Source organism: Patella vulgata, chromosome 8 (assembly GCF_932274485.2).
Source record: "Patella vulgata chromosome 8, xgPatVulg1.2, whole genome shotgun sequence".
Lineage (NCBI taxonomy): Eukaryota > Metazoa > Mollusca > Gastropoda > Patellidae > Patella > Patella vulgata.
Genome location: NC_065886.2, coordinates 32,454,093 through 32,470,216, shown reverse-complemented (window position 1 = coordinate 32,470,216; position 16,124 = coordinate 32,454,093). Strand labels below are relative to the sequence as shown.

Here is a 16,124-nt window from a genome sequence, read left to right as displayed (position 1 = left end):
CCCTTTAATGTCGTGCTATGGTCTAATATGGTCTAACTTTTAACTTTTGTTCCGGTAATTTTTAAATTAAGAAAATGTATAACCCATCTTCTTTATTAATTGTTTCTTATCATGCTATTTGTATTTTGTTTCAACTGTTCTTTTACGTGCACTCCAGTATGTACACGGGACCTCGAGTTAACGTCCCATCGAACGACTATACGTTGACCCCCCCCCCCACCTGCACCAATGACAAGTTGGAAGCACACTGGAAATTCTCGAGGAACTTTCTCAGCCAATACTGGGAGTGAACAAGAGACCTCCAGGTTGCCGAGCCAACATATTACATACCGAGCCATCGCAGCTCCCCCGAACGAATTAATTGGGGGAATTTTTAAATGGGCTCCCTTCTTACCCGGTTTATTTTGTAAACGCATTAATATATTATGGTAGTTATGCCTTTTGCTAATTAGAAATTTCTGAGATTAAATATTTTAGTGTTTCCATGGAAACCATCTTGATAACAGAGTCTTCTTGTTTTAATTTATTTTGATTGATTAGTAAATAATATGTCAGTTATAGGGTGTGTCTGTTAAAAAAAAATACATGTATCTTAAAAACTAGAACGGTGCTGATCAGACACACTGTATTATTATTACTTAAATTAGTGGAAGGCGGCTATTGATGAGGGTTATAAATGGATGCCCCTCATTCCTGAAATAGATCCCCGGGGCAGTCGCCCCCTCTGCCGCCCATTTTTGCACCCCACCCCCCTTCCGCTGTAATAGTTCATTTCTGACCTAGAGTGATTTAGAAGGTAACCGCCTACGACAGGCATATGTCAACGGCTATGTCATGGATATTAGATAAGACTCTAGCCTCCTTGTCAGTGATGCGGGACGGGGGGCCTGACAAGGACAGCTGCCTAGTCGTTCGGATGCGTCAAAAAACCGAGGTCCCGTGTACACATTGGCCTGAACTTAACAGATCCCTTGACATTTGGAAGTCGATATAAAAGTAGACCGTAGTGCCGCTGTCCTGGCAAAATATCCCCATAGCAAACTGTATGGCGCATGCCTGTCTTCATTAGCCCAGTTCGGGGCCAAAACAATAGGACGTTAAACCCCATTTCATTTCATCTATTTATCTAGCGCGAGTCCCCCTCAAGATTTTTATCATGTGGTGGCGGGTGGGGGCAGAATCGTTTAACATGTGCGCTTTAGACCATACTGTCTGTCATTGGGTCAAGTGGATTCATAGATATCTATATGGTCTGAATCGGAATCTTTATACATTGTATTTGTATGAGCCGAATGGAATGGAAACTAAATATGGTCTGATCCCTGCAGGATGTTTAAAAACGTTATACAGAGTTACCTTTCTTGTTAACTTTTCTTGACGAAAAGAAGGATTTAGTATCAAGCGGTAAATAAGAAATGTTGATTTTTGTTGTTGTTTTGCGTTTATATTTTGTATTACATGTAGCTTAGATAACAAACCTCATCTCTCATCCAAGCACATTAGTATCTCAACTCTTTTAGCTACGTTTTCGTAGCTACATGTAGCTGTGTGTTATTTATCACACATTTGCTACGACCTCTAATTAGTCTAATCTACAATCCAACTAGAAATTGAAGAAAGGAAAGATCTGCACAAAACACGTAACTGAAAAAGTTCGGGTTATACCTTAGAAAAGGTATATTTCTCAGCACTCTTCGTCAGTCAGTCCTGAGCTTGCCTTTTGATAATAACTTATATTCTTATAGTTCGACATCGTGTCTTGTCTTGATAACGTTGAGAGAATAGGCTTACTCTTCAAAACTTCGCCGAAATAAATCAGTAGCTGCTCTGTCTTCCATGTGCATAGATTAGATAACTGAGTATGTGTTACAAACTTACAGTTATGTGAAATATGTGTCTTGTGTAGTCCCTAGTGAAGGGATTTTGTGCTGACATTATATTATTATTGTTATCATTAATCTTCGAAAAAAACTTTACAGTTTCTGATGTTTTTTCTTATATAGCAATGATTATATAGCCCATTTTGTTTCATAAAGATATTTTATTAAGATAATTTTATATTATCACTAATTAAATATTGCCTACTTATAATTTATTAATACCCAGTAGTGCAAATCTACCATTATTTCAACTCATCACAATAATTTATATCAATATTTTAAATAAAACAATTGAGCTTAAAGAACTGTAAATTATCAAAAGACATTTCAAAGGTTATTTTTAAAGTATTAAAAGTTATTTCATTATTAACAAGTTAAATACCGGAAAATGAGTAGCCTACATGGTAAAATGAACTGTTTATTTAAATTTCTTTGTTTATTTCAGGTGGCACAAGTGTCTTGTGATGTTCTGGGGATGTAATAATTAACATGAACATCTTCATGTTTTTATCATGTCCCTGGAAACTGTTTTAAAAAATGTCTACACATTTGCCCAGATAGTCAGCCAGGCATCAAGTAATTCAGTCAGTCAGTGGGATGAAAAATCATTCAAAAATGCGTTTAACTGGGCAGCTTATTGTGAACAGGTAATATAAATTTTTACTTTTAATAAATGAAATGGGGGGGGGGGTGTCTAGTAGTGGTTTAACATGTCTCTCATTGAGTCAAGTGACATGGTTTTGATTCCCCTCTTGTATGTGCAAAGGAGTAGGGTCACCCGTCACATCTTGTGTGTTTTCTCTGGGTTTTTCGGTTTCCTCCCACAGCTAAACACCCCTATTTGCAATTGAACCATACATGTATGTGAGTCCTGAAATGACCTAGTTTGTGTCAGTGGGGTTTAATTTTTAATGTCTTACTCTTTCCACCAAATAGTTTGATATTCATGTAGTCTTTGGGCAATATGCATGTGCATCATGGAGTGTGTTTTGAGGGAAATTCTGCACTGATAGCAGCACTATACTTTGATTACTAACTGTGCAGGGATCTTTAACATGCTGCCTGTGGTATACATGAGACCTTGCTTTTTTTCTTCCATCTGAAAGATTAGACACTTCTCCATGCTGCATCATTTCATTTTATTTATAAATTTTCCCGTCCAGACCCTGCATCTTACATCATTTTGTTTTGTTTTATTTTCAGGTTTATGAACATGTTGAAGATAAACCATTTAAAGTGAATTTTGACGAACAGATACAGGAAATTACATCGTTATTATCACCGCCATCTTGTGTGTGTTTAAATCTAGAAAGTTTAAAAACAGCATCAGACATTTTACAAGAGGTAGTTTTTCTATTGGTTTTATTGAATTGGCAACTAGAAATGGACATAAATGGGTCGAAACGCATATAATAATGTAATATGTATATAAACTGTTTTACATTCAGTCATTTATATTTTTACTGTGATCTCTAATCAATTATGTTCGGCGAAATATGTGAAGAGTCCAAATTGAATGGCAGTCTTTGGCGTCTGGTTATTCCAGTCCACACCAGTAGTATTCTCCTATGGGATATGTTTAGCTGCATTACAAATGTCAAATGGTGCTCGAAAGCATTCTGGCATGCGATTCGTATGTCAATTTTAGAATTTGCATTTTGTCTTAAATATTGGATATCAAAATATTGGATATCTTTTCACGGTAAGGTAAAATCAATGTTGATTTAAATTGACCAATAAGTCATGATTATAATGTCAAAGACTTTGGATGATATCGAGTTACCGACTTGCCTCCTAGTTGATATCCATATGTAGTTGGTACAAGATGCTAAAGGGTTAACATGCATCTGTGTATTTTATTTTCTGTAAATTTCAGAGACTGTTACTGAATCCTTATTTAAAGTTAGAAATATTTGATAGACTTGTTATTGGTAATGGTGGTACAAGTTTCACATCAGATCATATCTCACAGGTATATATAGCCGTGTTATTTCCTACTAGAGGTTTCATTTTATAAAAAATGCCAATTTCTATTATTGTGGGTCTGTAGGGTTTTATACTTTTCTGTACCAACTGTTTCCTTCTACTTCTCATGGAATTCCAACCATCAAGAGTTTTTCGTGCCATCCGAACTTGTTAGGCCCTCCGGCCTCACTGACATTGGGAGACCTTGCTGGAAGTCCTGAGGTCCATTTGACCAACACTAGGATCATACCTGGACCCCTTACTCACTGAGCCACTGTGTATTTGAATGGCACAAATATAATATAAACTAACATGAGCAATTGCAAATCATATCTAAATTTTCACACATTTTTTGCAGAAGATCCATGGTTTGGTATCTTTAATCAGTTCAGCTAAATTATCGCGTAATTTACTAGAAGAGATAGAAGAAGATAAAACGTGCATACATCCACATCAAATACCAGCACAATCCAAGATCTTATTTCAACATTTTATAGAACAGTTTACAACTATCCCCAAAATAGACAGGTACATTTTAATTATCACAAGGGGGAAGGGGTCTAACATGTGGACTTTAGATCATAAGGTTCGTCATTGCGTTAAGTGGCATGGTTTCAATTCTCAGCTGGTACGCTCATGGGTTTTTTCTGTGTCCTTTGGTTTCCTTCCATAGCTAAATACTCCTAAGTCTAAGTCAATTATTAAAATAAAACTGCACCATATGTAAGTCCTGAAATGCTTTAAAACGTCCCACTTTAGATCATAAGGTTCATCATTGCGTTAAGTGGCATGGTTTCAATTCTCAGCTGGTACGCTCATGGGTTTTTTCTGTGTCCTTTGGTTTCCTTCCATAGCTAAAAACTCCTAAGTCTAAGTCAATTATTAAAATAAAACTGCACCAAATGTTAGTCCTGAAATGCTTTAAAACGTCCCACTTCATGACTCAAGTCACACCCTTTAAAACACCCAACTCTATGACTCAAGTCACACCCTTTCAAACACCCCAATCTATGAACCAAGTCACACCCTTTAAAAACACCCGACTCCATGACTCAAGTCACCCCCCTTAAAACACCCCATAGTCCCAAAATGACCTAGTTTGTGTTGAGTGGACGTTAAAACCCATTTCACTCTCTTAAAACACCCCACTTAATGACTCAGGGGGAAAAATCACTTAAGATGCAGTCATGTCAAGAGTGTTGCTTGGGGATTACTATCATAGTATTATGACAAAAATAAATGTTACTATAGAAACATTCAGTAAAATTATGACAGACGTTTACAGTCCCCTGTACATGTAACTATAGAAATGCTATGTTAAAGACACTAGTTAAAATGTATATTTTTATATTTTCAGATTTTGTAGTTACATTAAATCTGTGTTAAATAGAATAGCTGATATATCAGGTGGTATGGTGAGTGCCTATTTTCATCCGGGGGGGGGGGGGGGGGGGGGGGGTGGATAGCCGAATGGTTCGCACGTGCGCGCTGTATCATAAGGCCTGTCATTGAGTCAACTGGTGTGGTTTCAAATCCCTGGTTGTACGTGACAAGAAGTAGTTTCGCCTCCAGTTTCCTCCCACTGCTAAAGACCCCTACGTGCAAGCAAATTATTGAAATAAAATTAAACCATATGTTAGTCCCGAAATGACTAGTTTGTATCAAGTTGACGTTAAAACCTCATCACTCTCTCTCTCTCTCTCTCTCTCCATAGTGTAATAACATCTTCATTGTTGTATATTTTTATATGTGTTGTTACAGGTTATAATATTATGTCTTGTAGCAGTATACCAAGAGAATAAAAGTGATTGTGAAGATGGCTGTGATAAAATAAATCAGACTGTATTATCGTGGATAGAAACAATCGCAAATATTAAACCTCAGTAAGTTATAATATGAGACTAAGACATCCTGGCTCCCAATAAAAACAATGTAATAACAATACTTCAGTTGTTAAGAAACTTGCATCCAGTTATTTCTGTTGTGAAAAGTGGGGAGCCACAGTGGCTAAGTGAGTTAGACGCTGACCTGCTAGACTGGAGGTCACAGGTTCGTCCCGGTGTTGGCCAAGAAAGTTCATCAGGTTTTTCTGGCGGGGTTTCCCCTTGTCAGTGGTGCAGGACAGAGGGCTTGACAAGGACAGCTGAACGAGAAAATACTCAGGTTCCGTGTACACATTGGCGTGCATGTAAAAAGTCCCTTGACAGTTGAAATTCAATATAACAGTAGGCTGTAGTGCCGCTGTCTGGACAAAATTCCTTTCATAGCCCACTGCATGGTGTATGCATGTCTTCATAAGCCCAGTTAGAGCAGAACAGTAGCACGTTAAATCCCATTTAATTTCATTTTGTGGAAAGGGATCCCATGGTTAACATTGGCACCACGTTAAAGATCTCATGAAAACCAGAAATTGAAATAAGTGTAGGCTGTAGAATATCACTGTCTGGTAGTGCTGGGTATTGCCACTGCAGCCACGATATGATATGTATTGCGATTCGGGTGCTATGATACAATTCATATCACGATTCATAATCAGGTCAATATTTACCAAGAAAACAACAGGATAAATGAATAATTGATACCCATAGTCATGCCGATGTCGAAGAAATAAAAATGGTTTATATCACGATATTGATGTGGGTCAAAATAAGGATCAAAACAATTTAAGAGTCTTTGCATACCTATGGATAATGTGTGACATGGATAATCAAGAGTGACAGGTTACTTTCTTAAGCGACAAAATAAAATATATAAAAAAGAATCATGATACATTGATTATTGATTCAGCATCTTGCAATTCAGTACATGAATCGTGAGACGGTGAATCACGATACATCAATTCAACAATATATTGTGCCAGCACTACTGTCTGGGCAAAAATTCGTTCTTAGAACACTGCATAGGATATGTTCGTCTTCATTAGCTCAATAGGACGTTAAATCTCATTTCATTTCCAACATAATAAATATTGAGTTAAAACAATTTGCATGCTACCAATGAAATGGTGTTTAATATCCTGCTGTTCTGCTCTGACATCAGAAAAAGGAACCGGTCAATAAAAGTAAACACAAAATGAAAATCTTTTAAAACATAGTCAAAAATTGTTTCAATGGCATTTACATGTAGTAATTGAACTGGAATATATACAATTCTATGGAATATAATTACTGTTTTTTACTGAGTGACGTTTCAACTAAGCTTCTCTAGTCTTTATCAAGCAATGATAAAATATAACAAGACAATATATACATGTTTCGGGGTTTTTTTCCAGGAAGATTTTATCCATAGAGAAAGGAATATTATGTGAAATATCCGCTGGTAGTAGCGAGTTTTTAAATTTATATATGCAGATACTAGTAGAATGGGCGAAGCTGATGAAACCACGATCTGGTGGACTACTTTCTACTAAATCATATCGCTGGAGGTGGGTATTAATTGAAGAGCTCTGGGGAAGAACGATCTAAGTCACTTTTTCAACGAACCCCAGTTAATGGCGCCATCTGGTAGCAAATTGTATAAGCTTTCTGTGGAACAATCAATTTCAGGTAAAAATGATCAGAGTCACATCGAACCAAGGCCCTTCTGAAATGGCCTCCCGGACAAATACGTCCATCGTACCCTTTTCTTTACCTTAATTTGACTGAAAAGTGGAAGTTAGTTGTTTTACTGGTAATTATGATTCGTATTAAAGATCATCTTGAAGTTGTAATTAAACCCACTCGTTCTGTTCTGTCAAGCATGCGAAAACACAAAAATGTGACTTAGATGGTTCTTCCCCTGGACAATTCAATTTTTTTTAAGAGCTATTTTAATTTTAAATTTATATTATATTTTATCAAGTATGCTCTTTATTATCTCTTTTTATTATGTAAATGTAATATTGTTTTGCTCTACCTGTCTTTGTGAAGCGCACATGAGCACATTTATGTGGCAGTTGTGTCTATTTAAATGTTTAATGATAATAATAATAGCATAAGCTCCCATTGACATATCATCTGTATTGTCGTTTATTCTCCCCGTTTCACTACCACCATAAGAAAATCTAACAATATCATCTGATGGAAATTTGGAGGGTTTAATAGCCGAATGGTTAAGTCAGTACTTTACTTCATAAGATCTGTCATTGGGTCAAGTGGCATGGTTTCGATTCCCAGGATTAGGAGGGGGGGGGCTGCCCAACCTCGTAATATTTGTTTTTCTCCTGGTCCCCCTTTCCTCGACTGTTAAGACCCCTACCCACAAGGGAATGATTGAAGTAAAATTTAGCTATATGTTAGTCCCTAGTCTCTTTAATTTTTGATGATCTTTACCATTGAGTCATATTGTTTATCTTTAATATTCATTTTTATTTGTCCAAGCTCAAGTCATTATGGCCTTATTCTTCTCACCCCACCATCCCTTTCCGTCGTGCTCTTTATCATATTATCTCTCCCATATCACTCTTTTTTTTCATATTCACCCATTAAATTATTTCTTATAATTACTTCATGGGTTGTTACTCTTGATTGTTTTTTTAGTGTCCTGTAATTGCTCCTATCTGTTGCCTCCAAAACAATAAATATGTGGCAACCTTTGTGAAGTGCTTTGATGATTAAGCTGTTGTGGGTGTATGTTTTGTTGTCTGACAACCTATCTTTAAGATGTACATTCTGTGTTTCAGTGCTGTGAAAGAATGTAAACTTGGCAGCTATGAGAATCTTCTAGAACATTTTTCATTCCTTTCATCATCGCAACGTTATTTTGAAAACATGGTTTCCGATGGTTTGAACAAATTAAAAGGTTCGGACATGTTCAGTATATGGTCAGATATTCTAGAAGAAATAAAAAAAAAATATATGATAGGCCTAAAAAACATAACAGGCCTAAAATATAAACCACTCTAATTTTGGCCTTATCTTATTTCAAATTCCAACTGCGAAGGGTTCTTTTTGCCCCATCCGAACGACTATACATTGTCACTTGAATGACTCATCGTCTTTAACCTATAGATCTATATATAATATAGTGGTACTTATTGTGAATAATAAGTAGATATTTTATGATATAATTCTGTTAAATTTGTTAATGAATTTGTTAAATTTTTGGTTATTTTTATATAGATATAATATTGTTTTTCTTAAAATAAAATAAAATATTTAAATGTCAATTACCTCTTGTTTATATTTATTATCATGTTATATTTTAAAAACATCAGAAGATGGAATTTGTAAATTGTATTTCTGAATTGGGTGACCGAAATGCGTAATGCATTCTCAGTTATTCCAGAAGATAGCTGTTTAAAAACGTAGAACACCATTTCATTGAGGGACTTGACGTCAGAATCGATTATTTTATTAATACCATGACGTCATCTATAAGTTACTATATTTAGAAACGGATGTGTACAAGATCACGTGATCATAACAAAGCCCACGGTACATGTGCAATAAAGAATAATTTCACAACGATTGCAAAATGATCTATTAATAGCCGTGTGTTTGGTTTATAAACGCTGTGTATCTGAGTCGGTTATGAACTAGTAAGAAATAATCTAAAGCTAAATATCGGGACAACGTTAATAACATGAGAATGTTCCTAGAAGACGAAATATGAAAAACACGTTAGATGTAGGACTCTACTTGGAGACATATGATCGTAACAATTCGACATAACGGTTAAAAGTCAATTCCCCAGGAAATGAGAGTTGACAAACGAGAATAGCATGTAACATAATTAACATAGCAACCGAGAAGTGAATTTATTATCTAACAAAATGGCGTTAATAAAGGAAGTAAAGAAATTGGTTAAAAATATCGAGTCCCTGAGCAATGGCCAGGCTCATATACTCGAGATGGAGGACACAATGGACGTGATCAAAATAGAGATAAAACCAAGTGATGGCTTGTACAAAGGGGGCACGTTTATTTTCAAGGTAGGTAACTCGTAGACATTTTATTTTAAAGGTGTGTGTGGGGAGGGTAATTAACCGTGCACTCGACCGTGACTAACGTACAATTCTATTTTAATTATTCGTTTGTGCGTCTGAGTCGTGAGCACTGCGAGGAAATCTGATAACCCGGAGGAAACTCACACGAGGTTCGCCATTTTTCCGTAATTGTCATTTTATTACAGTTATTTAACGTAACAGAACTTGGTATATTTACGGTGAATGGGGAAACAGCGACTCTCGATTTCGTCATCTTGCCCAATATTATATCTCACGCCAAACATGTTTATTACTATTAGATTAGCCCTAAACAATGAGAGCTGGTTTTAGTTGTATATAAATATAAAACACGCGCTTCTTCATCGACGCATGAGTCAAATAGCTTGTGTGTTGTGAGTAATTATTTGTTAAAAAATCGTTATGGACACGTAAGCTATTTGGTCGAATGGTTTAACATGTTAGATCACAAGGTCTCTCGTTGAGTCAGAAAACGACAGTCATGAGCACGTTGGTTGTTTTCATATCCTTTAGATTGACTGTACAATTGTATGAATATATTGAATAAAATATTGTCGTTTAAGTATTGAGTCAAGTAAAGCAGTAGAGACGCCTATCCAACCTCCGGGTCTACCCACTGCTATAGACATCTACACGCACAAGCGAATAAAATTTCGTTGGAGAGGGGGGGGGGGGGTGGGGGGTCAGCAAACATGAGACCGGCTGATGCACAATCCACCAAAGTGACGGACGCAGCCACGAACCGCGCTAGCTAACTCTTTAAGGGGTCCGGGCGCATCAAGCCCCGGAAAATTTTTGAAAAATTATTTCCTGGGCTTTGGGGAAAGATTTTGCAGAATTCTAATGGCTAGAAAACACTTATAGCATGAGTAAAATTGAGTACCACGCATGAGAATTCGTGTTATTTATTAAGAATTTTACAAGAACGTACAAAGTACTGTGAATCTGTGACAACTTATGAAAGTGATAATAATATACATATCATTTACATGTACCTTTATATCTTCGATATACATGTATTGTTGTTGGTGAATATAGCTTAAATGTGCATAAATTAGCAAAGTTCAGCATTAAATGTTTTATAAATTCGTTGCTAATATTGAATATCATCCGCAAATGACCTACATGTAATTTAATCGTAACGTTTTGAAAACTCCATACATGGAAACTACGCGAACCTTTGGCGTGTATGTAAAACATTGAGAGACAATATTGGTCTTACGCGTGTGCGACACGTGACGCTTCACATGGCCCGCAATTAACGTTACTTAGCGCGAGTGGATAATAAAGTAGCCTAGTTATAACAAATGAAATAGGGTATAATGAAATGAATTAGGAGTTTAACCCTCTACAGGGTATACATCATACAGGGCATACATCATACAGTGTGCGATGAGGGAAATTTGCACGAACAGCAACCTAGTTCCAACTGTCATGGGTTCTTTTACGTACACGCCCTCGTGTACACGGGATCTCTGTCGGCTATAAACGATTATACACTGTCCTTGCTAGGCATTCCGTCCGGCGAGGGTGGGTGGGTGGATGGATGGATGGGCGAATGGCTAGTACGTGCGCTACATCATAAGCCCTTTCATTGAGTCAACTGGCGTGATTTCGAATCCCCGGTTATACGTGACAAGGGGTAGGGTCCCCTGTCCAACCTCGTGGGTTTTCTCCGGGTCTTCCGGTTTCCTCTCACTCTTAAAGACCCCTACCCGCAAGCGAATTATTGAAATAAAATTGAACTATGTGTTAGTCCCGAAATGACCTAGTTTGTGTCGAGTGGACGTTAACACCCTCTCTCTCTCTCTCTCTCTCTCTCTCTCTCTCTCTCTCTCTCTCTCTTCTCCGTCCCGCAACGCTGAAAAGGGCAAACCACACTTGGAACATCTGGATGATTTTTCTCAGCCAACAGCGAGATCGAACCCAGGACTTCTTGGCTAGTGAATCGGCGCCTTACTCTGTAACTGTTAAAATGTTTAACAACCCACGTTTTTCTACATAAGCCTAATAATATATATGTTTTTCTAATTTCAGATACGATTGCATCCTAATTTTCCAACCGACGCCCCGAACGTAGTATGCCTGACCCCAATTTATCACCCAAATATAGATACGACATATGACGCGGATAATGAATTAGATGACAGCAATATCTGTATTAATATGTTAGATGACTGGGAGCCTGCTTATGGCCTAGATGGCTGTATTAACGCCATTCTATTCTTGTTTTACTACCCGGAAATAGAGGACTCCCTTTCTCCCTACATCGACGCAGAGTTATCTCCGGAGGAATTTGCCGAAAATGTTCGAAAGTCATTACAGGGTGTAAGCATCGAAGACATTTTGTTCCCGCGTAACCTGGACGTCGACGACGAAATACCCATGGAAACGACAACCAGTGAAGAAACATCTCAGAATGTCAAAAATACCCAGAATGCAATTAGCACCGTTAAGCTCAAAGAGCCTGAGATCGAAGAGTGTAAGAAAACGGATGACGTAGAAGAATTTGTAAAGGGCATTGTTAGAGATTTTATAGACAATGATGCTGTTGATGTGAATAGCATTGCGCAGGATTTTAATGCCAGTGATTGTCAAAGTATTTCATCTAATTCATCCTTCTTTACCTATGGGATAACACCATCGACGATGCAGCGACACCATAATTTTATCTTTCACCATAATTCGCCACAGACTAATTTATTCTCTAGATTTTTCTCCAATTTTTTCCGTTGTTGTAGATCTGACAACACCATCAGTTAGCGACTGTATAAATTAACATTGTTATTGGTGTGAAATCAAATATTGACATCACGTGTATGTGGTGTGGTGTGTATTGTAATTTATGAATGTGTCATATTTTTATTACGATTGTGTAGATTTACTGTAATGAATGTGTACTGTAGACTGATGTATGAATGAATATTCTAATTTAGGAATGTATAGTGTAATGAATGCGTACTGTAATAAATGCGTATTTTAATGAATGTGTATTGTTATGGGTGCAAATGTAATGAATATGTGCTCTAATTTATGAATGTGTAGACCTAGCTACTGTAATGAATTTGTATTCTAATTTTTGATTGTGTTTTCTAATTTATGAATGTGTAGTGCAATGAGTGTGTAATGTAATGACAGGTACTCTAATTTATGAATGTGTATTCTAATTTATGAATGTGTAGTGTGTGTAATGTAATGGTGTATACTCTAATCGGAGATCGTGTATTCTGATTTATGAATGTTTAACTTATGAATGTGTAGATCTATTGTAATGAATGTGTAAATCTACTGTAACAAATGTTTAAATCCACTGTAATGAATGTGCATTATAAACGTGCTATGAGATTGTTTGAATTATGTTATAGGTGCATGTGTAATATACACTTATATAATATAAATATATATTTTGTAAATAACAAATTTGTTCCATGGGGATGAATAACTACAGAATAACTTGTGATAATGCATTTGATACAAATAAAACATGTTATACGTTGTTGTCGCATTGTTGTATAATCGTTCGGATGGGATGAAAAACCGAGGTCCTATATATTAATTGGCGTGCAATTTAATTGACATTTGGAATTCGAAATAATTGTAGGCCGTAGCGCAACTCTCCTGGATCCCGCCCACAGGAAACCACGTTAAGATCAATTTATATGGCCTAGGGAGTAAGAAAAAAGTGTCGAGTCGGCGATTTTGGCAAAAAAAAAAAAAAAAAAAAATAAGGATCGGTCAGGTCACTGTCAACACAGGTATTTTTATTTTGGCCTAATGAACTGTTTTCTTTCATAATGACGTAAACATGTGTAAGTTACTATTTATAAACCAGAATATAGACATCTGCATGTAGATCATTGATCGGTTATTGTGTGTGGTACGGTTCGACCTATATTATAGCTCCATACTTCTAAAACGGTTCGATCTATAGGTTTATACTTCTAATACTAGGGGGTGGCTCAGTGAGTAGGACGTTGTCTCACTAACCTGAAGGCCCCGTGTTCGATCCTTGTGTTGGCCGAGAAAGTTCATCAGGATTTTCCGGGCTTGGTTCCCCCCTGTCAGTGGTGTAGGCCTTTCAAGGAAAGGTGTAACAGATTCCTTGCCAGATGGGATTCGACATAAGAGTAGGTCGTAGCGCCGCTGTCCGGGCAAAATTTCCCTCATAGCACACAGTTAGCCAAGTCGGAGCAGAATAGTAGGGCGTTAAACCGCATTTCATTTCAGTTCTAATACTAGTGGCTAACTGATTCTAGGAACAGTGTCTAGTCGTTCGGGTGATTAAAAAACTGGAATTCTAAATAAGAGAAACTCTGGCACCGCTCCCCGGTCGACACGTCACCTATATACTGCATGACGTATGCCCGTTTTCATTAGCCCAGTTGGTGTTGGAAAGTAGGACGTTAAAACCCATTCCATTTCTTTTCAAATGAAAAGGAATGAAATGAAATGAAATGGGATTTAACGTCCTACTGTTCTGCCACTACTGGGATAGTGAGGACGGGTATAAGCCATGCAGCGTGCCATGAGGGAAATTTTTCCAGGACAGAGGCACTACGACCCACTCTTATTTTGAATTCGAACTGTAACGGTTTCTTTTACATGCACGCCTATGTGTACACGGGGCCTCAGTTTTTCATACTATCCGAACGACTATACGTTGTCCACTGCCAGGTCCTCCGTTCTACATCAGTGACATGGTGGAACCACGGCGGAAAATTCCGATAAACTTTCTCGGCCAACGCAAAGTTCGAACAGGTAGCGAGTCAACGTCCTACCCCCTGAGCCATCGTGGCTCCCGAAAACCCACGGGGTTGGACAGGCATGATTCCCGAAAAGTACGAAATGATCTAATATTAAACCAGTCACTTCTAGAAATAACAAAATGATAGATGTCTTACATTGAGATCACATACCCGATAGTCTCATTTTAATATTTATTTATGAGTTGTCCATAAATGATTCATCCACAGAAGAATAAATGAATCACTTGGAACCATAAATAAATATTGACGAATAGAAAATACGTCTGCAAAATAAACATCTCTGACGTCATAATTTCTGAATGAGACCAATATATTCAGAGTTTGCACACAAGACAATGTTTTCTTGGGAAACCTCAATTAAAATCGAGAGGTTCCGGTATCCCCCCGCCCCCGCCCCTCATCCAGTCGTCATCTTCATTTGCTTGTAGGACGTAAAACCCATTTCATTTCCTATCCAGTCGTTAATCGATTTACCGTGTGGACTGAGTTACAGAAATAAATTAGATTGTAAATGAGCATGATGTTTACAGGCTGTATAGAGTCAATATATGGTGAAAGTCAGATCAATTGATTGGGTAACACAGTTCCGTCGGAAACAAGGTGTGGATGTGTGTGTGTGTGGTGGGGTGGGGGTATGGGGGAGGGGGTGGACTGATGAGATATGTGTTCTTTAGATTAATTTGTTTTACAGGGGTGGAACTTGATTTAAGTTCACTAAACTAAGAGCTCCACCCCAGAACTAATTCCGTCCAGAACTATAATTTCGTCCATTCAGAACTATCATTCCGTTCAGAACCACCATTCCGTACAGAGCTATCATTCTGTTTGTGTTCACCTGCCAGGACAGAGGCGTTTCCACCCACTCCGTTAAGGGTCTTTCTCATGCACGACAACGAATGCGCGGATTGACACAAAATACTTTGATTACCGAAATTTTTATTACAATTGAAACTAAAATATATTTAAAAAAATGAATTGAATTCGGCAATGGAAATGATTTCACAAACAATAGTTCCCGTTGCCCCCCCCACCCCCATCTCCTCACCCCGCAATCTCCTTTGATATTGTTATCGGATGATCAAGACAGAACAGATTATTGTAAGGTTGACAAAAAAATGTTACAGGCAAAGAAATATGTTAAGCACTACGCAATTATCTCCCTTTATGATTTAAAAGTTTTAAGAGTGTCGGTGGTTACAGGTTAGTGGAGCCGCGGTGGCTCAGTGATAAGACGTTAGCTCGCTAACCAGAACGCCTGCCAAGGGACAGCGTATAGTCGTTCGGCTAGGACGAAAACCGAGGTACTGTGTACTCATTGGCGTGCACGTAAAATATCCCTTGGCATTTGGAATTTGACATAAAAAAGGTCGTAGCGCCGCTGTCCGGGCAAAATTTCTCGTGGCTCCTAGAAGGGTTAATGTAAAGTTTTCATTATTTACAATGGTTCGTCGTTAGTTGAGGTTCTTCTGTTTTGTTAGATGCCAAATTTAAACCATTTAATTTGAAAATTAATTAAGAACTTTCAATCAGTTTTTCAATGTATTTGTCTTTTCATACTGTTACCTGTTT

General features: G+C 37.5%; 2 protein-coding genes across 3 annotated transcripts; both read left to right on the top strand.

Annotated features, from left to right (window-relative positions):
• The first annotated feature begins 1,378 nt into the window (after positions 1 to 1,378).
• On the top strand, positions 1,379 to 8,984 carry LOC126831122 (uncharacterized). Of its 2 annotated transcripts, none has more exons than XM_056102924.1 (9): positions 1,379 to 1,404; positions 2,326 to 2,527; positions 3,084 to 3,224; positions 3,757 to 3,852; positions 4,204 to 4,373; positions 5,203 to 5,260; positions 5,607 to 5,728; positions 7,117 to 7,269; positions 8,506 to 8,984. In XM_056102924.1, exons 2-9 carry the CDS (start codon positions 2,393 to 2,395, stop codon positions 8,726 to 8,728), a joined length of 1,098 nt encoding a protein of 365 aa, XP_055958899.1. In that variant the 5' UTR covers positions 1,379 to 1,404; positions 2,326 to 2,392; the 3' UTR covers positions 8,729 to 8,984. The 2 variants fall into 2 exon arrangements, with proteins under 2 accessions (XP_055958899.1, XP_050417718.2); XM_050561761.2 differs by lacking the exon at positions 1,379 to 1,404 and adding an exon at positions 1,411 to 1,675.
• Positions 8,985 to 9,267: 283 nt separating this feature from the next.
• On the top strand, positions 9,268 to 13,285 carry LOC126830133 (ubiquitin-conjugating enzyme E2 T). Its single transcript, XM_050560393.2, has 2 exons — positions 9,268 to 9,756; positions 11,827 to 13,285. Exons 1-2 carry the CDS (start codon positions 9,598 to 9,600, stop codon positions 12,550 to 12,552), a joined length of 885 nt encoding a protein of 294 aa, XP_050416350.1. The 5' UTR covers positions 9,268 to 9,597; the 3' UTR covers positions 12,553 to 13,285.
• The last annotated feature ends 2,839 nt before the right edge of the window (positions 13,286 to 16,124 follow it).

Excerpts from the sequence above, each read along its gene's own strand:
- LOC126831122 (XM_056102924.1), top strand. The coding sequence starts at position 2,393 with ATGTCCCTGGAAACTGTTTTAAAAAATGTCTACACATTTGCCCAGATA. Across the intron at positions 5,729-7,116 it reads ATCGCAAATATTAAACCTCA|GAAGATTTTATCCATAGAGA; the intron begins GTAAGTTATAAT and ends GTTTTTTTCCAG. Across the intron at positions 7,270-8,505 it reads ACTAAATCATATCGCTGGAG|TGCTGTGAAAGAATGTAAAC; the intron begins GTGGGTATTAAT and ends TCTGTGTTTCAG.
- LOC126830133 (XM_050560393.2), top strand. The coding sequence starts at position 9,598 with ATGGCGTTAATAAAGGAAGTAAAGAAATTGGTTAAAAATATCGAGTCC. Across the intron at positions 9,757-11,826 it reads GGGGCACGTTTATTTTCAAG|ATACGATTGCATCCTAATTT; the intron begins GTAGGTAACTCG and ends TTCTAATTTCAG.